The sequence below is a fragment of the Odocoileus virginianus genome, chromosome 9 (genome assembly GCF_023699985.2).
Source record: "Odocoileus virginianus isolate 20LAN1187 ecotype Illinois chromosome 9, Ovbor_1.2, whole genome shotgun sequence".
Lineage (NCBI taxonomy): Eukaryota > Metazoa > Chordata > Mammalia > Artiodactyla > Cervidae > Odocoileus > Odocoileus virginianus.
In genome coordinates, this window is record NC_069682.1 from 61,407,938 (window position 1) to 61,429,141 (window position 21,204).

At 49.8% G+C, this 21,204-nt stretch overlaps 2 protein-coding genes and 1 non-coding gene across 6 annotated transcripts in view; 2 read left to right on the forward strand and 1 right to left on the reverse strand.

The window, feature by feature from the left end:
* The first annotated feature begins 2,159 nt into the window (after positions 1-2,159).
* On the forward strand, positions 2,160-13,954 carry TLDC2 (TBC/LysM-associated domain containing 2). 3 transcript variants are annotated; one of them, XM_020892080.2, is made up of 7 exons: positions 2,160-2,558; positions 4,717-4,826; positions 6,587-6,748; positions 7,884-8,036; positions 8,191-8,286; positions 11,954-12,027; positions 13,039-13,954. In XM_020892080.2, exons 2-7 carry the CDS (start codon positions 4,794-4,796, stop codon positions 13,172-13,174), a joined length of 654 nt encoding a protein of 217 aa, XP_020747739.1. In that variant the 5' UTR covers positions 2,160-2,558; positions 4,717-4,793; the 3' UTR covers positions 13,175-13,954. The 3 variants fall into 3 exon arrangements, with proteins under 3 accessions (XP_020747739.1, XP_020747743.1, XP_070328708.1); XM_020892084.2 differs by lacking the exon at positions 13,039-13,954 and having other exon boundaries at positions 2,161-2,558; positions 11,954-12,047; XM_070472607.1 differs by lacking the exon at positions 2,160-2,558 and having other exon boundaries at positions 2,964-4,826.
* Positions 5,492-21,204, reverse strand: part of SAMHD1 (SAM and HD domain containing deoxynucleoside triphosphate triphosphohydrolase 1) — a 62,120-nt gene continuing 46,407 nt past the window's right edge. The window contains exon 16 of one of the 2 annotated variants that reach the window (XM_070472606.1): positions 5,492-13,377. In XM_070472606.1, coding sequence (XP_070328707.1) covers positions 13,210-13,377 — 168 coding nt within the window. In that variant the 3' untranslated portion in view covers positions 5,492-13,209. Of the gene's footprint in view, positions 13,378-14,205; positions 16,307-21,204 lie in introns of those variants that run through there. The other variant, XM_020892077.2, reaches the window with a different exon arrangement.
* Positions 5,985-6,057, forward strand: TRNAE-UUC (transfer RNA glutamic acid (anticodon UUC)). The gene has a single exon. It is a non-coding gene; the product is annotated as a tRNA-Glu (tRNA).

A 21,204-nucleotide genomic window follows, 5' to 3' on the forward strand; every position in this document is an offset into this window, starting at 1 on the left:
TAGAGTGGCACGGAGGCTGCTGGGGACCTTGACAAGAGCAGGGGTGGTCAGAACAGATGTCAAAGGCGGGGGATTGAATAGTGACGAGGAGGTAGAGGTGGAGTGGAGGAAGAAGAGGATGGAGCCATCGTGGAGGGGATGGTCACGTTGAGAGGTAAGGGCAAGTGAGAGATGGATGAGGCAGAGAAAAGTGGAGAGTGACAAATCTAGGGGGACCCCAGGGACTGGCTTCCGAAAGGAACAGAGGCTGTTCCTTCATTGTCCCAGAAGGAAGGCAGAAGAGAGGCGTGAGATGCAGGTGGGTCTGTCGGAAGAGTGAGGGAGGGACTGACGGCTCCCATTTTCTCAAAGAGGAACAAAGTCACCATCTGAGAGTGAGGAGCTGAAGGAGTGGCAATTGTGTGTGAGGAAGGTGAAGACGGTCCATAACAGGGGCCAGAGCATGGAGACCAGAGCTCCCAGGATGCATGAGGGGGTACATCATGCACCCATCCACAGCTCAGAGTGAAGCCAGTCAGCCCAGCAAGCCACCAGGTGTGTTCTCTCCCTTTTCTCCTAATGTCTTCGGGTTTATTTTGCATAGCAGTGACTGTGCCGCACATCTCATTTTATATCTGCTTTTTTCACTTTACAGAGTAGCAGAAGCATCTTCCTGTGCATTTATGAACTCTTGGCAAACATTGCTTTTAATTCTTAGAAACAATCCACAGAGTGGATGTTCCATAGGTCAATTAACCTTTTCCCCTTTTACTGGACATTGAAATTGTTTCCTGGCTATGACTGTTGCAGTGCTAAAAGAGGTGGCATGTGGTCTGGTGGAGAAAGGAGAAAGCAGACTGCAAGGCAGTGCTGGGACATTCAACCCTCTGGCATCTAGAATCTGATCATGGAAGCTTTTCAGAAGCCAATTACATGGGATTTGGGCTTCCAGGTGGCACAGATGGTAAAGAATCTGCCTGCAATGTGGGAGACCCAGGTTCCATCCCTGGGTCAGGAAGATTCCCCAGAGAAGGGAATGGCTACCCACTCCAGTATTCTTGCCTGGAGAATTCCACAAGAGAGAGGAGCCTGGTGGGCTACAATCCACGGGATCGCAGAGTCAGACATGACGAAACACACTACGTGGCAATTAGCTTTCTTGCCAGGTCACATTTCTAGACTTAAGGACAAAGAATGGGACAGCAAGGCACATCTCACTGGCCTCCCAAAGTGCCCAAAGGTTCAGGAATCGAGTGTGGAGGAAAAAGAGTTGGGGGTGGGGCCATGAAAGCAGGAGGGCCAGACATGTGACCCCCCAGGCTGTTAACAGTTCAAACACGTATTGCAACAGCCTTGTTTGAGGTGGCAACAGGGCCCATCACTTGAATGTTTTTCCCCATAATATTAATACAAGTCCTTTCAGTATCCTATCTTCCTGGTTGGGGCGTTGCCCCAGGAGACCTGGCCATGGAGAAAGGATCTGGGGACCCAAGTCCTTTCCACCAAGGCCAGCAGGAAGGGGTCTTTTGGAGCCGCCCCCACCCCACATTTCCTAGATCCTGAAGAAAAGGGGCCACTTCCAGAACTGACCCTGTTCACTTGGAGGTCTGTGTGAAACAGTTGTAGTTCTGTACCGTGGTCCCCCAGCAGGCAGCTGGCCCGTCCGAGGGTGTGAATCACCCAAGGACGTGGGCTCACCCACCCCAAACAGGCTGGGGGTCCCTTGCTGGGCATATTTTTTCATGACTGCCTGTCCTGGCTGGAGGTCACTTGGTCTGGGTCGGGCTGAAACCCCTTCCAGCTTTGAGGTTCTGTGTTTCAACAGCAGCATTCAGGGAAGTCCCACTATGAGCCTGGGACAGAGAACCACCCAAATCGAGAGCGTGCCTACTGTGTGCCAGATGCTGGGCTTCCTGTGTGTAACCTCACCCCACGGCACGACAGGCCAATAAGAATCACCTCCCCGTGTGAGAGAAGGGAAACAGTACCAGAGCAAGGGGACCTCTCCTCATCCCCCAAGCCCCAGGTTTCCCCTGAAGCACAGGGAGGTGGATGTGGCCCTATGGCTAGACCCTTTCCTGCAACATTTGCATCCCAACAAGGCATCAGGGAAGTGCCTCAGATGATGGGCTTCAGGTACCACGTGGCGCCCAGTAGCTGTGGGTGAGAGGCTCCAGGAAGAGCCCAGGAGTTCAGTAAACCCCACCTCTTTGGGCTGGTAGGGGCAGAGCAGAGACCCGAGGTGACAAGCTCTTGTTTGTGGGATTTGAGCTTCTGATGGATTATAATCACAGCCAGGTCCTTCCAGCTGAAACTGGAGCAGGCTCGGGGCCAGGGCATGCCACCCTCTGGGCAGGTATAAGAGCCAGGAGAGGAGGGCTGGAGGCTGGCTGGGGCAGAGGTAACAGCTGTCTGCCGCAGAACCAGGGTACAGAGCTAAATCTGCTTCGTACAGACCTCCAGGTAGACAGGGTCAGTTCCGGAAGTGGCCCCTTCTCTGTGGGATCCCGGAGATGCACTAGGGAAGCCATCAGGCTGGACAAGCTGGAAGAGGTCACCAGAGGTCGACACTTGGCAAAGTGAGTACATTCCTGACCTTCCCTGCCCCACTGAGCTACCTACCCCCACAAGTGACCAAGTGACTGTCCCTGAGGTGCTCAGGTGGAGGCTGAGTGGCCATTTGTCAGTGATTTGAGCCCTGAATCTCCCAAAGAGGCAGTGTGGGGGGATGGCCTTAAGCACCGCCACTTATCTAGCACTCGTGGTGGCTCAGATGGTAAAGAATCTGCCTGCAATGCAGGAGACCCAGGTTTGATCCCTGGGCTGGGAAGATCCCCTGAAGGAAATGGCAACCCACTCCAGGATTCTTGCCCAGAGAATCCCACGGACAGAGGAGCCTGGCGGGCTGCAGTCCGTGGGGTTGCAAAGAGTCAGACAGGACTGAGGGACTAACACTTTCACTTTTTCACCAAATACCAGGCACTATGTGTTATCACACTGAACTCAGAACAGGAGGATGGAGACCTGGCTCAGCCTCCTAGTTCTTCAGGCATGGTCCAGTCACTCAGTCATGTCAACTCTTTGCAACCCCATGGACTGCAGCACGCCAGGCTTCCCTGTCCTTCCCTATCTCTCGGAGTTTGCTCAAACTCACGTCCATTGTGTCAGTGATACCATCCAACCATCTCACCCTCTGTCGCCCCCTTCTCCTCCTGCCCTCTATTTTTCCCAGTATCAGGGTCTTTTCCAGTGAGTCACCCCTTCAGGCATTACCTTCATTTATTTTTACAACAGCCCTATCAGGTAAATAGGTATTAGTATTTTACAGACAAGGAGATAGAAGAACAGAGATGTTAAGTAACTTGCCCAAGGTCACACAGGATTTAGACTCCCTGACTCCAGAGTCTGTGCTCTTTTTACTGTGTTATATTATTCTGTGGCTGTGGTTAGTTCCTTCTTCAACTTTCTGAGTGGTAGTTTCTTTGTCTGTAATTTAAGGCCATAAAACACAATGATCAGAAAGATATTACCTTGAGATTCCTGAAAGATATCCAGACATTGGTCAGCCTTAAGCTCTGGGAAGCCTCATTGGAAACAGTTGGAAAAGAATGTGTGAACACCCTTTGATCCATTATTCAACTTCTGAAATTTATCATAAAAAATATAATCAGATTTATGAACAAGGAAGTTTATTATAGTTTTGTTTATAATCACAGAAAATTATAAGCAAACAGAATGTCAAACATTTTGAGAAATGATGTACATCCTGTGGTGAAATAATATGCAGCCATTAAAAATCACATGTTCAAGGGACTTTTGTGGTGGTCCAGTGGCTAAGACTTCACGCTCCCAATGCGGGGGGCCCATGTTTAATCCCTGGTCAGGGAACTAGAGCCCACATGAAATAAACAAAAAAAGATCCCGTGTGCTGAAACCAAAGCCCAGCACAGCCAAAATAAATAAATACATTAAAAAAAAAATCACATGCTCAAAGGGTAATGAATGTAATTGGAAATTTTTCTTTTGTTAAGCTTGACAAAGCACCTTATAAAGCAACACACTGTATGATCTACTCATAAATGTATGTATAGACATATATGTGAAATTATAAAAGATGGAAAAATAAACCTGTAGGGGTTGAGAGTTTATTTCTGAGAGGTGGAATTATGAATATTTTTGTATTTTTCTTTATTCTTTTTTAAATTTCTCAAATTTCCTATAGTAAATATGTATTGCTCATTTAATTAGAAAAATGAGTATTTTTTTTTACAAAAAAATCTGTTCTTTTGGTCTAGCTTGGCCCTTTTCAAGCTTCTGTTATAATGGCTTTGAGAGAAAACTGAATTGCATGCTGTCAGTCTTGTGAGGGCCTCTGAGACAACCTGGTCCAACATGTCACATGTGGGGAAACTGAGGCCCACATAAGTGCATAGGGCATAGCACTTATGCAAGATCATAAAGGGAAGTAGAGGCCCCAGATCCCCAGTTTGGGGTTCAGGCAGCTGCGCAAATGTTACAGTCTATGGGCCTGAATTACAACTAGAATTTATGGCTAACCTGCATTAGTTGCTAACTACAAGTATGGCCCTGAATGCCGAGCACAGCTGACCTCACAGACTCACTCAGGGACAAGCTGGCCTGGGAGTGACAGGTAAGTGACAGGTGAGAGAGCAAAGGGCAGCTGGGTGGGCGTGGAGCCAGCCAGGTGTGCCCCAGGCCCCTCCTTCTCATCTCCAGGTCTCACCCAGCGCTGCCTCCTCCCTGGCAGGACTGAAGGCTTACTTACTGCCCCTGGCTGAGCTCCGGACAGAAGAATGAAAAGTCTCCGCTGGCGTTACACTCGACTGGTAAGAGGCCCAGCTGGGGCTGGGGCTGGGGCTGGGGGTCGGTCAGGAAAGGCGGGGGAGGCGAGATCTCTGGCTGGGTGGGACATGGGCCAGGGTGCATACAGCTGGGTGTCCCCCTTCCGAGGCCCTCCCCAGCTGACCCAGGGTTCAAAGCAAGGATTCAGGAACCTGGGGCCTTAGCGCCCAGCCCTGTGGTTCTGGGACCCTCAAGGAGCATGGAGTGGGTGCCAGATGGAGCTCGGTCCAGAAGCCTGTCCAGTTAGGACTCCCTCTGTAGGCCTGAACCTGGAGAATAGGAAAGCAGTGTCCTGTCCATCTCTTCTCCCCAAAGAGATCTCTCCTGATGAAAAGCCCCAAAGTCCTTGTGTGCAGACATCATGTGCACGCGTGCGTGTGTGTGCATGTGCATGTGCGCACACACACACACACACACACACACACACACACACACACGCTCTGGTACAGAGAGGCAGCTCAGTGATTAAATGAATGAATGAATGAACACACTAACATACATGCCCACTGACACTCACATATAACACAATCCCAGCTCATACCCACCCACATATTGAAAGGTAACATACAAAGTTGCATTCAACACCTCACACTGACTTGCCTACACAACTCTATTTTAAGCCAACACATCACACACCTTCACACAAATGTGCATTTTTTTTTATCGAGGCATTTATTATTTACTTTTATTTTTGGCTATGCTGGGTTTTTGTTGCTGCACAGGCTTTTCTCTAGTTGTGGCAAACAGAGGCTACTTTCCGGTTGTGGTGCACAGGCTTCTCATTGCACTGGCTTCTCTTGCTGCGGAGCACGGGCTCTAGGGCACACAGGCTTCAGTAGTTGCAGCACACAGGCTCAGCAGCTGTGGCTCCCGGGTGCTAGAGCACAGACTTGGTAGTCTTGGCGCACAGGCTTAGCTGCTCCTCGACATGTGTGATTTTCCTGGGCCGGGGATCAAACTCGTGTCTCCTGCATTGGCAGGTGGATTCTTATCCACTGAGCTACCAGGGAAGCCCTAAATGCACATTTTATATGAACCTGTGCACTGTCTCACCCATGAGAAACATTTCACCACCTCAAAAGGCCTTCTTTCTTCCTTTGGGATAATAACATGGGGGTAATAAAAAGCCTACTCTGGAGAGTTCCCTGGTGGTCCAGTGGTTAGGACTTCATGCTTTCACTGTGGAGGGTCCAGGATCAACCCCTGGTTGGGGAACTGAGATCCTGCAAACCTTGTGGCACAGCCAAAAAAAAAAAAAAAAAAAGGAGCACATTCTTCTTAGGATTCTTGGGAAAATTCAGAGATTATGCTCACCAAGCATTTCACACAGGCCGAGTCAAGTGTGTCCTGTTTACTATATATTCAGCCACTATTGTATTATTATTATTGTTATTTCATGTACAAATGCACACAGTTTGGGAGCTGCTGCCTGTCCTTCTCTCCTGCCTCCCAAGCTTAGAACACAATCCCTGGCATCCACTCTGGATCCAGAGCAACCAGGCAGACAAAACCTCAGGGGCTCAAGGCCACATCCGGTGGGTGTAGTTGGAAGGGGCCAGGGAGGGAGTTGGCTGGCGGGAAGGACAGGGTCTGGCCTGTTGTGGACACTTCACAGCCTCCTCCGGCTGGACTGGCAGGGGCCCGGGCAGGGGTGATAAGGTGGCCAAGGCTCTCAGGCCCTGGATGTGTGGAAGCTCGTGTCTCCTTGTCTCTCAACTCACCAGGCCTCTGTGTGTCTTTACAGCCCAGCCAGGTGGAGGATGCTCTGTCTGGGGAGGAGGACAAGGAAGAGGAGGAGGAAAAGGAGGAGGAGACAACCCCAGCCCCAGCTCCGGTTCCTGAATGCCCCGTGGCGCCCCAGCTGGCAGGAGCCAGCCAGGTTCTGGGAGCCTCGGAGATGAGTCAGGTTCGGGCACAGTCCATGGTACAAAGCCTTCAGTCCTGCCCCACCCCAGCCAGGCCCAGGGACGCCTGGGGTCCCTCCTGCTCCGTCCTCTGCTCACTGTGTCACCTTGGGCAACTCACTTCTCCTCACGGGGCTTTTCTGGTAAAATGAGTCAGTAATCCTAGCACCACCTTCTTCATGGCGCCAGGAGGTTAAGGATATGGTGAACTAATCTGACTCTTTAAACGGAACCAGTCCTTGGGAACTGAGGCCAAAGCTGGGGTGGGAATGGAAGGATGAGATGGGGAGTTAGGAGGAGACAGTCGGTATCTCATCTATTCTCTGGTTGCTAGGGGCCATGATGGGCCTGATCTGGGTTCAAATCCTGGCTCTGCCACTTCCTCCCCATGGGGGCTTCAGGCAAGTTGCTTCATCTCCTTAAGCCTCAGCTTCCTCATCTATAAAATGGGAACAGTAATCCCTTTCTCTGAGGGCTTCTGCTCATTGCTGTTTCCATGGTGCCCCCTGGAAACATGAAAGTGCTCTGTGACTTGTAAAGTTTTCCTGACAAAGGTCCGTCTAGTCAAAGCTATGGTTTTTCCAGTAGTCATGTATGGATGTGAGAGTTGGACTGTAAAGAAAGCTGAGCACCGAAGAATGGATGCTTTTGAACTGTGGTGTTGGAGAAAACTCCTGAGAGTCCCTGGGACCGCAAGGAGATCCTACCAGTCAATCCTAAAGGAAATCAACCCTGAATATTCATTGGAAGGACTGATGCTGAAGCTGAAGCTCCAATATTTTGGCCACCTGATGTGAAGAGCTGACTCACTGGAAAAAACCCTGATGCTGGGCAAGATTGAAGGCAGGAGAAGGGGACAACAGAGGACGAGATGGTTGGATGGCATCACCGACTCTATGGACATGAGTTTGAGTAAACTCCGGGATTTGGTGATGGATAGGAAGGCTTGTCGTGCTGCAGTCCATGGGGTCGCAAAGAGTTGGACACGACTGAGCGACTGAACTGAACTGAACCTGTAAAGCACAGGCTTGGATGAGGGGTGGCTGTTTAACCTTAGTCCTCCTGGGACCCCAAGAATACAGAGCAAGGAGGGTGGGGAGACTGGGAGCCCTCGCTCATCCTCTGCTCTGTCCCCAGCTCAGTCTCCACCTGCCCCCGAGAGTCACTGGATACTCCTGGAGGCTGGCTTTCTGCACGTCGAGGGACGGCTTCAGTCTGCGGAGCCTGTACAGGCAGATGGAGGGCCACAGTGGGCCGGTGCTGCTGGTGCTGAGAGACCAGGACGGCCAGGTGAGCTGTGCTGGGGGTGCTGGGGGGAGGGCTGCCACTAAGGGCTGATGGGCCCCCGGGGGCCCCTCTGTCCCCCAGCTCTGCCCCAGACTCCCCAGCCTGAAGGGGATCTCCAGCTCCCTTCCAGCTGCAAACTACAAACTCTTCCTTCGAGATGTTTGGCGCCTTTTCCTCCTCGGCCCTTCGACTCAGCAAAGGCTTCTACGGTACTGGCGAGACCTTCCTCTTCTCCTTCTCTCCACAACTGAAGGTGATGCTTTTTTTTTTTTTTGGTCTTTTCAAGAATTTGTATTTATTTATGACAGCACTGGGTCTTCATTGCTGTGTGAGGCTTTCTCTAGTGGTGGCTTAGCAGGGGCCACTCTCTAGCCTGGGTGCTTGGGTTTCTCATCGTGGCGGCTTCTCTTATTTTGGAGCACAGGCTCTAGGGCGGGCAGGCTCAGTGTTGTGGGACACGGGCTTAGTTGCCCAGTGGTAGGTGGGATCTTAGTTCCCCGATTAGGGATAGAACTCATATCTGCTGCACTGCAAGGAGGATTCTTAACCACCGGGCCACCACGGAAGTCCCGGGGCCGGTTCCTGTGTTGTGTGTTCCTTTCCTCTAGCAACTCTCAGCTCGTCAGGTTCAAGCACAGACAGCGTGGATGGGAGGGTCCAACCACGACTGGGGTTTTGCCAAGCTGATCTGACTTTCTCCCAGAAAGTTGGTCCCTCCTGCCATCTTCCCTGACAAAGTGAATGGCACCTCTGTCTTTCCTGCCGTTGAGACCAAAATTTTGGAGCCCTTCGTAATGCTTCTTTCACACCCTACATCTGATGAGCTGTCAACGAATCCTGATGGTTCTTCCTCCTCCATCTCTACCCAAAATCTACCACTTCTCACAATGTCTTCTGCTGTCACCCTGGTCCAAGCCACCATCACTACTTGCCCGTGTCCCTGCTATAGCCTCCTAATGCTTCCACCTTCAGTCATCACAGTACCTGGAGGGAGCCTTTTAAAAGGTAAGTCAAGGACTTCCCTGGTGGCCCAGTGGCTAAGACTCTGAGCTCCCGCTGCAGGGGACCCAGGTTCGATCCTTGGTCAGGGAACTAGATCTCACATACCACAACTGAAGATCCCGTGTGATGCAACTAAGATTCAGCCGAGCCACAGCCAAATAAATATTTAAAATAAATGAAGTCAGAACATATCACTTCTTGGCTCCAAGCTACCAATGGCTTCCTTTCTCCCTAAGAGAAAAGCCAAAGTCTTTTTTCAGAATATGTTTTTATTTATTTATTTGGCTGTATCAGGTCTTAGTTGTGACACGTGTGATCTTTCACTGTGGTGCACAGGCTTCTCTGTAGTTGCGACACAGGCTCAGTAGTTGCACCGAGGCATGTGGGGTCTTAGCGCCCCCACCAGGGAATGAACTCACATCCCCTGCATCGGCAGTCAGATTCTTAACCTCTGGACCACCAGACAAATCCCCAGAGTCCTTAAAATAACCTACAAGTCTGCATCTTCTGGACTCTCTCTGAAGTCATTTCTTGCTATTTCCCCTCTCCCTACACTGACCTCGGAGCTTGTTCCTAAACAAGCAAGCTTGTTCCTACTTCAGGGCCTTTAAACATGCTGTTCTCCCTAAGGTTCCCTTCACAGGATCTCCATATGAGTCAAGTTCTCACTTCCTTCAGGACTCTGCTCAGATGTCACCCTCTCAGCAGGACCCTCCCTGCTGTTTACAGCACTCCAGCCGCTGGAAACTCTTATTGCCCTTCTTTACTTCTTCCTCCTAAGCATTTGTCACAGCTAACACACTATTTATTTTACTTATTTACCTGCCTCCTGCCACTAGAGTGGGAGTCCTAGGGGGCAGGAATTTTTGTCTGTTACATCACTGGTCTATCCAGTACCTAAAACAGTGCCTTGTACTAAATGCAAAAAATAAAACAAAACAAACTCTTGAATGGGATGATTTTTTTCTTTTCAGGCAATTGCTATAGTCTTCCCAGGCTATTATTATGGAATCTCATCTTTTCAAAAAATTGGTTAATTTTTGTCTGTCTTTGGTCTTCTGGCATCTGCATTCTTCATGAATTCCCAGCAGTTCCTTGACCCTCATTCCAAGAAGCACCATGAACATCTACTTAATTTTTTCTGTAGCAGTGTTTATCTCCTCCTGCAAGTCTGAAGGTCACGTTCCTTGAGGAAAGTAGAGGAGGAGTTGCATGGTTCTGTCTTCTCGTGGTCACTTGTTAATATTATCTCATCTCTTCTGAGCCCAGGTCTTATCTTTGATTAGTCCATTTTCTTGCTAAAAACCCTTTGGTTGCTCAGAGAATTTTTTGCAACCAATTACAGGCAATCATAGGCTATACTTTTGCAGCCCTTTAAAAATCTTTTTATTAGCTAAACTTTTAAAAAATAGTTTTCTATTTATTTTTGGCTGTGCTAGGTCTTCATTGCTGCACTCAGGCTTTCTCCAGGTGCAGCGGGCGGGGCCTACTCTCTAGTTGCATTTGAGTTGCAGTGCTCGGGCTCCCATTGCAGTGATTTCTCTTGTTGCTGAGCACAGGCTCTAGAGCAGGCTTCAGTAGTTGTGGTGTGTGGGCTTAATTACTCTGTGGCATGTGAGATCTTATTGGACCAGGGATCGAATCTGTTTCCCCTGTGTTGGCAGGCGGATCCTTAACTTTTGGACCACCAGGGAAGTCCTAAATTGACTCCTGAATAATTTGTTCACTTAACAAACATCTACACCATGTCTCGGGAATATTGCCAGAATCAAGATAGCCTTCATGGAACTTACATGTTAGCAGGGCATATTGTCACTTGAACAGGGCCTGGAAGGAAGGGCTACTTTAAATTTCTCTGGGATGACATTTCATCCAAAAGCTGAGAAGTGAGCCTTCTGAGGATCTGGGGGAAGAGCATTCTGGGCAGAGGGGTCAGCAAGACCCTGCAGCAGCAATAGCTTCAGGTGTCCCGGGTCAAAAGGGTCAGTGTAGACGAAGTGCAGGCGGTAAAGGGGGAGAGGTCAGAGAGAAAATCAAGGCAGAGCATGCTGGGCTTTCGGCTTTTGTTAGATGCTGAATTTTATTCCCATTGTCAGGGCCATTGGAGAGCTTTAGCAGAGGAGGGCTAATATCCAATTTGATTTTTTTAAATAATTAATTTTTGGCTATGCTCACTCTTTGTTGCTGCACGCAGGCTTTCTCTACTTGCAGTAAGCCTTTGCGGTGCACAGGCTTCTCTTGTTGGGGAACACCGGCTCCAGGTGCTTAGTTGCCCACAGCATGTAGGATTTTCCCGGATCAGGGATTGAACCCGTGTCCCCTGCATTGGCAGGTGGATTCTATACTGCTGAACCCCCCAGGGGAGTCCCCGATTTAGTTTTGAATAGCTCACTGACTGCAGAGCAGACGTGGGCTTCGGGGCAGGAGACAGAGGAAGCAGAGACCCATCAGGAGGCTGTGATCCAGGAAGGAGTGACTGGCAGGGACAGAACTGGTGGTAGTCAGGGTGTCTCTTTGGGGTGGGGCTTGCAACTTGTTGGGTGTGAAATAGCACCGGGGCTGTGCAAGCTGTGTTAACTCCAGTGAGAGGAGGAAGCAGTTAATAGTAGAATCATGGCCTGGCTCCTGATGTGGACTTTTCCCCTCCTCTCTCCAGCTTCGGAAGCAGGAAGCCTCAGAGGGTTCTGGTCTATTCCTAGAACAGAAGGGCTTTTGGGCTGTGGGAATTCAGACTGGAGGGCAAGAGGAGGTGAACTCCAGGGAGACTGAGAGAAACTGCAGGAGTTAGGAGCCAAGGGTAGCGCCAGTGCCTTAGTTGGGTATTGGAGTTTGTTTCCTTCACCACACTGCCACCCAGTGGTCCAGAGTAAAACTGCAGGAGCAGGACTCCGCCAATAACTGGAGGTTTCTTATCGCAGGTCTTCAAGTGGACAGGAAGCAACTCTTTCTTTGTGAAAGGCGACTTGGATTCTCTGATGATGGGCTGTGGCAGGTGCGTGTCCTAGTCTTCCCCAGTCTTGAGTCTCGAGGTGGTCTGTATTCTGGTCCTTTCCCCTGTCTGGAAATGCTGGGTTAGGCTACCCCAGACAAAATGGGGGAGGCTGCTGGTTAACCTTCAAGAATCTCCCCTCAATAGGTGTTGTGGCACTGCCTGGCCCCCAGCCAACCCCCTAAACTCTGCTCTAAGTTGATACTGAGAGGAGAGGATGGCATGACGTCTCCCCTAAAGTGTTTAGTTGGTGACAGCTTAGGCTGAATTTATGTAACTTTGAGAACAGCACTCCATATGGTTGGATGAGGCTAAAGTCAAACCCCAAATCTACCTGTCAGTCAGCTCCATAAACATAGGGAACAGAACTCACTGGAGGAAGGCAGGCATCTGCCCAGAACCTGGTGTGTGTTGGGGGTGGGAAGTGGAGTGTTTTACAAGGTCAGTCTCGCCTCTGGTGTGACCTGCATATTCAGGTATAGTCAGTCTTATCCTGAGGGCACAGATGACAGCTGCTTGATTAGCACCAGGCAAGTTCTTTGCTCTCCCAGCTGCCTGAATAGCCTCCACAGAGAGGCAGACTGACACAGACCCCACCAGCCACTGCCAATTTGCAATAACCCACTTCCCAGCTCTAGCCTAGGTTTGCTGTCAAAAGAGGGAACTAGAATAGATGCCCTGGTCTGATGTATTCTGGGCTTGGAGTCAAAGCTTATGAGAGTCCCTCCTTTGGCTAAGGCATTGCCATCTTAATGTTCTGAAGGTTCTAAAACTGGTCTGTGGTGATGGCTGCTCCACTGTATATATTTATCAAAATCATTGTACTGTAAAACAAACAAACAAAAAAAAAGCTTGAAACCCTGTGAGGGGCAATGTGTGAGTCCTTAACAATTTGGGACAAACTGGTTTCAGAGGAGATGAGACTAAGGCAGAGCAGTCATGGCGTGGCCAAGGGCTGCTGGGGCAGGTCTGAAGGGTGCTGGAGGGACAGTGCCAAGACTCTCCTCTCTTTAGTGGCCGCTTTGGGCTGTGGTTGGATGGAGACTTGTACCGCGGGGGGAGCCACCCCTGTGCGACCTTCAACAATGAGGTGCTGGCCCGGCAGGAGCAGTTCTGCATCAGTGAGGTGGAGGCCTGGGTCCTGAGCTGACGCCGCGGCGGGCAGCCTCCTGAGGCCACAGGCGTTCAGACCTGCCCCCGGATGCCACCGAGGCTGCGCTCACCCAGGGCGGCCCGTTCCGTCCGAAACACAGATGGTGAGGTGTCCAGTGTGGACTGTGGCTGAGAGCAGCCTCCGTCGCCTGAGGACCAAGATAGGTGTGGAGCCAGGCCACATTCTACTAGAGAGGGGATCTGAGGGAATAAAAGACAGTTATACCTCACCCAAGCACCATAAAATTCTGCAGGAAAATGATCCTTTTAGAGAGTACACAGTTAATGCATGTTTATTGTAGAAAAACCAGAAGATACAAAAAAATTAAAATTGCCTAAAATTCAACCACCCCCTAAAACACTTACGTTTTCATGTATATCCTTCCAGACAGTTTTCCAAGGAGATGTATGGGATTCTTAAAAAATGGGATTCTTCTCTATATGCTTTGGACAGTATTTTAATTTAAAGAGTATTGTCAAACCACAGACACCTAACTCAACCAGTGAAATTAATAAAGACTCCAAAATAGCATTCTTCGTTTCCCAGAAAACTGACCAGTCTGCTACCACTGTGCTGGGTACTTGAAGATCTCTTATTTAATTCCACAAGGAAAATATGAAAGCAGCCAATGAACAATATGCACATTTGGGTAAAGAAGCTGAAATTCTGTAGATGAAAATGTCAGGGAGATTTAAAAAAAGGAAGGATATTTTTTCTGGCAAAAGAGGAACTTAGAAAAACTTAAAAAAAAAAAAAAAAAATCCATAACCTTCCCCATGCTAGTGCCTGCCTCCTGACAGAATAAGATTTTTTATCAGGTCATTACTTGCCATTATTGAAAGAGGAAAACCAAGTAACATAGGCCCTGTTAAAACCATCCCCTCTGGAAGACCCAACACGGTACTGAGGTATAAAGAAACATCTGGGCACGTTCCTAGACCAAACACAGTTCTTTTGCACAAAAGGGTCAAAACTGCACACGAGTGTGAAAGTCACTGAGGAAGACACCACTGATTTCAAGACAGAGGTACATTCATGAAGCTTTATTGCATCTGTTTCCCTCACCAGGATGAAGCGACCAGGCACTTGAACCTGCAGTCTTATTTACATTCTCAAGGTGACAAAGCTCAGTAACTCTAGATGCCAAGCTGTTAAAGGCTCCCTTTTTATACCAATAGTGAAGATGCTTCTTAAGAAAAATTTAACCTTGTCAATGGCACGTGGTTCCCATAATTAAAACAGTTGCAAAGAGCATAAAGTGCAGCTGCCAAAAAGTAACAAAAGATGCAAACAAAACAGATTCAAGTCCTTCCTCAGAGAGCACAATGATACACTCTGAGATGACAAACTTCCAGAGTAAAACAATCATGTAAATGGAGGAGTGGCAAAAATCAAACAATCTTTGCAGAGAAATGATACATTCTTGACCTTGGGCCTGGACACATGAAGTCTGAGGTGGAGGATTCTCCCCACTGGACGTTTTGGAAGCACCGTGGCCAAAACAGACACGACCTGGTACCATGACCACTTTCTTTGGGCTTCTAGGAGCCCACTGTATCCACATCCCCATCACACAGCACTGTGGTGGGAGAGGAGCACGGTTTTAACTACTCTAGGAATTAGGGTCAACTCGATTATCTACTGGGGATGGGAGGGGGTGACAGAGCAGAACAGCAGACATTCCAAATGCTTGTCACCCTGTGTCAACAGAGGAGTACCTGGTTACACAGTGGACGGTGGCAGCACCCCCAAGATGCTGGGGGTGATCTGCTGCCCTGCGGTCTGAGCTCCTCCCCGCTCCCTCTTGCTCTGACCCAGAGCCAAGGCTGGCTCCCCACGCCTAGGCTGCCAGGGAGGCTTCTGTAAGGGCGTGGTGAAGTACAAGATGTCAGGGGCTCACAACTGCACTCCCCACGGCCCTGCCTCTGGCAGCCTCCAGACTTAGCTCTAACTCCAGGCTCTGTTTAGCTCAGGAGCACTGCTCAACCACAGTGGTGGCCACTCCACTGCTGGAGGTAGAGACACAAAGGGGAACCTGGAATTCACTGGGTAAATCACTTTGTCTCAGCATAGGCAGCCAGTCTTTGCCCTGAAACTCATCAAATGCACTGGACTGGCAAAAATTAAGTCCTAGCTCTGAGCAGCCTTGAGGACGGTTCCTATGATGGCCTCTGATCAGCACCCAAGCGAGAGGCAGAGGTCAGGGGGACGGGAGCTGCTTTCTCCAGGATGGGCAGTGGTGGAACCCTCAGGGCATGGACAGTGAGCACTCAGGAGAGAAAGAAACCCACATGGGCTGGAGCCACAGCTGACCCAGGGGACAGCCTGGTTTGGGGAGTCCCTCTGCTACTGGAGCTAGGGGGTCTCCTGTAAGGCAGTTTTATGTCCCATTTCGGAGGAGGCCAGCACCCTCAGATCTTTTCAACAAATCAATCAGGCCTCTCATTGAAGAGCTGGAGCCCCTTCGTGGCCCTCCTGTACTGGCAGTTTATGGGGGGCTAAAAGGGTGAGGGGAGGTGCCTTTCACTAATGTTGCAATCCACTCAAGGAAAGCTAGCGTCAAATTCAGGATGACCGGCACCTCCTCAGGGGGCTGGGGTTTCACATTCTGTTTTTAACCACGGCTGTTCATGACAACCCCAACTGCAAATTCCAGTGTGTGCCTTTGTCTTATATCCAATTTTTTTAAAAAACACTATAATGTCATAAGAGTTCAAAGTACTTAAAAAGCTGTTAATTCTAAGAAAATAGACTGCTAAAGAAGAAAGACTTTGATTAATATTAAAAAGAGGCAAGGCTGTGCTTTCCATAGCTCATGTTAATAAGGTCTGCCTAATACCTGTTCCTCTAGATAAAAATGACTTAGTATGTGCGTACATTCAAGATATAAAATATAAAGCACTAGCTGTCACTCCATTTTCTGACCTCTGTGACCAAATTCCCTAAATTAATTGTGCTGGGGGAGGAGGGAAAGGGGATGGGGAGGGGCTTTTTGTAAACAAAAAGTGCAGACATTCACATCGAGTCATCTGGGAAAAGCTGGGTTTTGACTTTGGACCCTTCCTGGATGCCAGCTGTATTCCACTCCAATTTCCGAGGTGTTATAAGCGGCGCTACAACGTCACCATCCTGTCAAAGAGAGAGTAACTAGGAATAGAGAAAAAAGCCAGTTCTCATGGTTTTGAGTGAATGTTACAGGCACACATATCCTCGTCCTGCAGACAGCCTGCTTCTGGACAGACTTACTCGTGGGAAACCCCGGACAGTGCACATGCTTAATTTAGAGACACACGGTCCTGGGATGGGACGAACTTTCCGAGCAAAAGCCACCACACCGGTTCTTTTCAAAGACGGCCAGAAGCAGCACGTGGCCCGGCTCGGAGACCCCGTCCCTCCAAGCAGCTTCCGGGGACGCACCTTGCCCTGGTTTTCCAGGGAAAGAGGGAATGTGCTAGATCCTTGCTGGACCCTCTTTCTTAGTCTCCCCTGTAACAAATGGCCCAGGTCTATTAGATGGCAAAAAGAGGGTAAGGTAATGTGTACCTGTGGAACTTGACCTTTGCCTCATAATCAAAGCTGTCACTTTGGCCTCAGCTTCCTAGACTCTACCCAAAACAAGGGTTGGTGTCGAAGTGAAGCAACACTACGACTAGAAATCAACAAGTGTAAGAAGCTAGGCCCTCCAACGTCTGACTCTATCCTGAACTGTTCTTGAACTCGTGGCTAGATTCTCTAGGCTACATGAGGGTACAGGACTGTCAGAGCCTTTACTGCACGAGGAAGAGAAGGCTCGTGTAGAACACTGTGGGCCTCACATGCCTACTTGCTCTCAGATCCGCTCTCCGCCTCCCTCTGCCCTGCTCTGCGTAACAGGAGCTACTCTTGTGAACCACATCTCCCAGCTCCCCTGCCTACTGGCCTCTAGTCAGGTTGGGCTAGTGGGAGGCACTGGTGGGAGACTGGAAGAGAGGTGGGCAGAGAAGTCAAGGTGCTTCTCTTATGGGCCCTCTGGTCGGGTACAGTGGCCGTGACTCTGTTGTAAACGCTGACCTGAATGTGTCACTTTGCTGCTTAAAACACCCCAATGGCTCCCATTGCTCTGGGGCTCCTGGCTTACAGGACTATGCACAGAGCCCAGATCTCACCCCTAAATGCACCTCATTCTCTCTCACCTTCCAGTCCCCCACGCCCTTTATGCAGTTGACTCCTCATCCATCCTTCAGGTCTCAGCTTCCAAGCCCTTTTTTAAAAAATTAATTAATTTTTGGTTTTGCTGGGTCTTCATTGCTGCCCACGGGCTTTCTCTAGTTGTGGCGAGCAGGGTCAACTTCTAGTTGCAGTGTATGGGCTTCGCATTGTGGTGGCTTCTCTAGTTGTGGAGTGTGGGCTCAAGAGTACTGGCTCAGTAATTGTGGTACACGGGCTTACTTGCCCCATGGCACGTGAGATCCTCCCAGGCCAGGAATTGAACCTATGTCCCCTGCATTGGCAGGTGGATTCTTAACCACAGGATCACCAGGGAAATCTTTCCAAGTCCTTCTTTAAATAAGTCTTTCCCAACCAACCAGCTCTGACATAAACCCTTCACCTTTTTGCTCCTCTGAGACTGTACACACTGCTCCGACCCCAAAGTACTTATGTGCTACTGTGATTAGTACTGACTCAAGTTTTTATTGTCCCCAACTAGAGTGAGACCCTTGGGAACTGTCTCAGGTATTGTTCCATTCCTGGTCCTGGACATAGGACCTGGGGGAACACTCATTCCCTGAATGAATGTATCTGGATCTAGGGTCCAACTTGAGTAGCTGAACTTGAGCAGCCTCTAGTCTCACTGTTTCCAGTCTCTCCACGTGCCAGTCTATCTGTCGCTAGAGTCTTCCTTCCTCATCAGGAGCTTAGTCTCCTTAGAAGCTATAGTTCTTAAGATGGACATACTTCCTTATTCCCACAGGTCTAGCTAGAGATAAAAGCCCAGAAGTAATTAATAATTACAGTAGGGACTTCCAAGGTGGTACAATGGATAAGAATCTGCTTGTCAACACAGGGGACATGGGTTCAATGCCTGCTCCAGGCAGGAAGATCCCACATGCCACGGAGGAACTAAACCCATGCACCACTACTACGAAGCACATGTCCTAGAGCCTGTGAGCCACAACTACTGAGCCCGTGTCCTACAGCCTGTGAGCCACAACTACTGAGCCAGTGGCCTAAAGCCTGTGAGCCACAACTACTGAGCCCGTGTCCTAGAGCCTGTGAGCCACAACTACTGAGCCAGTGGCCTAGAGCCTGTGAGACAAAACCACTGAGCCAGTGGCCTAGAGCCTGTGAGCCACAACTACTGAGCTCGTGTCCTAGAGCCTGTGAGCCACAAGTACTGAGCCCATGTCATAGAGCCCGTGAGCCACAACTACTGAGCTCGTGTCCTAGAGCCCGTGAGCCACAACTACTGAGCCCGTGAGCCACAACTACTGAGCCCGTGTCCTATAGCCTGTGAGCCACAACTACTGAGCCTGTGTTCTAGAGCCCATGAGCCACAACTACTGAGCACGTGTACTAGAGCCTGTGAGCCACAACTACTGACCGGTGTCCTAGAGCCTGTGAGCCACAACTACTGAGCCCGTGTCCTAGAGCTGTGAGCCACAACTACTGAGCCCGTGTCCTAGAGCCTGTGAGCCACAACTACTGAACCTGTGGCCTAGAGCCTGTGAGCCACTACTACTGAGCCCGTGTCCTAGAGCCCGTGAGCCACAACTAATGAGCCCGTGTCCTAGAGCCTGTGAGCCACAAGTACTGAGCCTGTGTCCTAGAGCCCGTGAGCCACAACTACTGAGACCATGTCCTAGAGCCTGTGAGCCACAACTAATGAGCCCATGTCCTAGAGCCTGTGAGCCACTACTACTGAGCCCGTGTCCTAGAGCCCGTGAGCCACAACTAATGAGCCCGTGTCCTAGAGCCTGTGAGCCACTACTACTGAGCCCGTGTCCTAGAGCCCGTGAGCCACAACTAATGAGCCCGTGTCCTAGAGCTGTGAGCCACAAGTACCGAGCCCGTGTCCTAGAGCCCGTGAGCCACAAGTACCGAGCCCGTGTCCTAGAGCCCGTGAGCCACAAGTACCGAGCCCGTGTCCTAGAGCCCGTGAGCCACAAGTACCGAGCCCGTGTCCTAGAGCCCGTGAGCCACAACTACCGAGCCCGTGTCCTAGAGCCCATGAGCCACAGGTACTGAGCCCGTGTCCTAGAGCCCATGAGCCACAACTACTGAGCACGTGTACTAGAGCCTGTGAGCCACAACTACTGACACGGTGTCCTACAGCCCGTGAGCCACAACTACTGAGCCCGTGTCCTAGAGCTGTGAGCCACAACTACTGAGCCCGTGTCCTAGAGCCTGTGAGCCACAACTACTGAACCTGTGGCCTAGAGCCTGTGAGCCACTACTACTGAGCCCGTGTCCTAGAGCCCGTGAGCCACAACTAATGAGCCCGTGTCCTAGAGCTGTGAGCCACAAGTACCGAGCCCGTGTCCTAGAGCCCGTGAGCCACAAGTACCGAGCCCGTGTCCTAGAGCCCGTGAGCCACAAGTACCGAGCCCGTGTCCTAGAGCCCGTGAGCCACAAGTACCGAGCCCGTGTCCTAGAGCCCGTGAGCCACAAGTACCGAGCCCGTGTCCTAGAGCCCGTGAGCCACAAGTACCGAGCCCGTGTCCTAGAGCCCATGAGCCACAGGTACTGAGCCCGTGTCCTAGAGCCTGTGAGCCACAACTACTGAGCCCGTGAGCCACAACTACTGAGCCCGTGTCCTAGAGCCCGTGAGCCACAACTACTGAGCCCGTGTCCTAGAGCCCATGAGCCACAACTACTGAGCCCGTGAGCCACAATTACTGAGCTCGTGCAGCATAAGCCTGTGCACCAAGAGCCTGCACTCCACAACATAAGCCACTGCAATGAGAAGCCTGTGCACTGCGATGAAGAGCAGCCCCTGGTCACTGGAACTAGAGAAAGCCTGTGCACAGCGATGAAGGCCCAGTGCAGCAAAAATTAAATTAATAAAATTAAATAATACATAAATAAAATTGTTAAAAGAAAATAATTATAGCAGCATGGTAAGTCTGAATACTCTCGGCAATTCCCTCCCCACTGTGCATAAGAATAACCCTTTGTAGCTGATTTTCAGTGCTTCTCCACAATCAAGCTGATTTTTTCTGATTCCCGTCACCTCAACAATAAGACTTTTCTCCTTCAGTCAGACCATAGCTTCATAGCTATGTCTTCATAGCTCCCAAACACACCCGACTCGTTCCAGTTTCAATTTTGTGTAGCTCTCATTTCTCTCTGCTACTTATCCAAACACAATCCAGCTTTTGGATCTAGAAGAATCCTCCTTCCTACCTGACAGCTCTCTCAACCCTGAATACTAAAAGACTTCCCTGTGTCCCTCCCTCTGGCATTTGACAAAGATCTGATATACTGGGCTACTCTTTCACATCTAACCTTTCATTTTTGTTTCATTCAGTATCCAATGCTTGGGGGGAAAAGCAGGTAGGGTGCTGTGAGAGACAGTACTAGACCAGGAAGCAGAATGCTGTTTCCGACCTACCTACCAATCATTTGTTCAATCAACAACTATCAATTGGTCATGTTCTCTGTGCCAGGCACCCACCATGTGCAGGTCAATAAAGGACCATTTCAACAACATTCTCTATGGGATTGGCAACTAGTAAGTTTAAATAGGCTACAAGTTTGGGAACATTGAGTTTACTCAGCATTGGGAAAGTGATTTTACTAATAAAGTGAGCAGGAATTAGCCAGGTGTAGGTAGGAAACAAAAGAATTACAGGCAGAAGAAATAGCTCTGAGGCACAAAGGACAGAAACCTGTCTGCTAGTTTTAGTAACACTGATGTCACTCGTAGTCTTACTGAGAGTAGATTTAATACAGGCTGAGACCTTGGAGATGTTGCAATACATGCAAAGTACAATAAAATGACTGGTGAAACTACCAGGCTGTAAAACAGATAGCTAGTGGGAAGCTGC

Coding starts and splice junctions, on each gene's coding strand:
- TLDC2 (XM_020892080.2), top strand. CDS start 4,794: ATGAAAAGTCTCCGCTGGCGTTACACTCGACTG. Junction 8,037..8,190: donor TGAGAGACCAGGACGGCCAG/GTGAGCTGTGCT, acceptor TCTTCCTTCGAG/ATGTTTGGCGCCTTTTCCTC. Junction 12,028..13,038: donor CTGATGATGGGCTGTGGCAG/GTGCGTGTCCTA, acceptor TCCTCTCTTTAG/TGGCCGCTTTGGGCTGTGGT.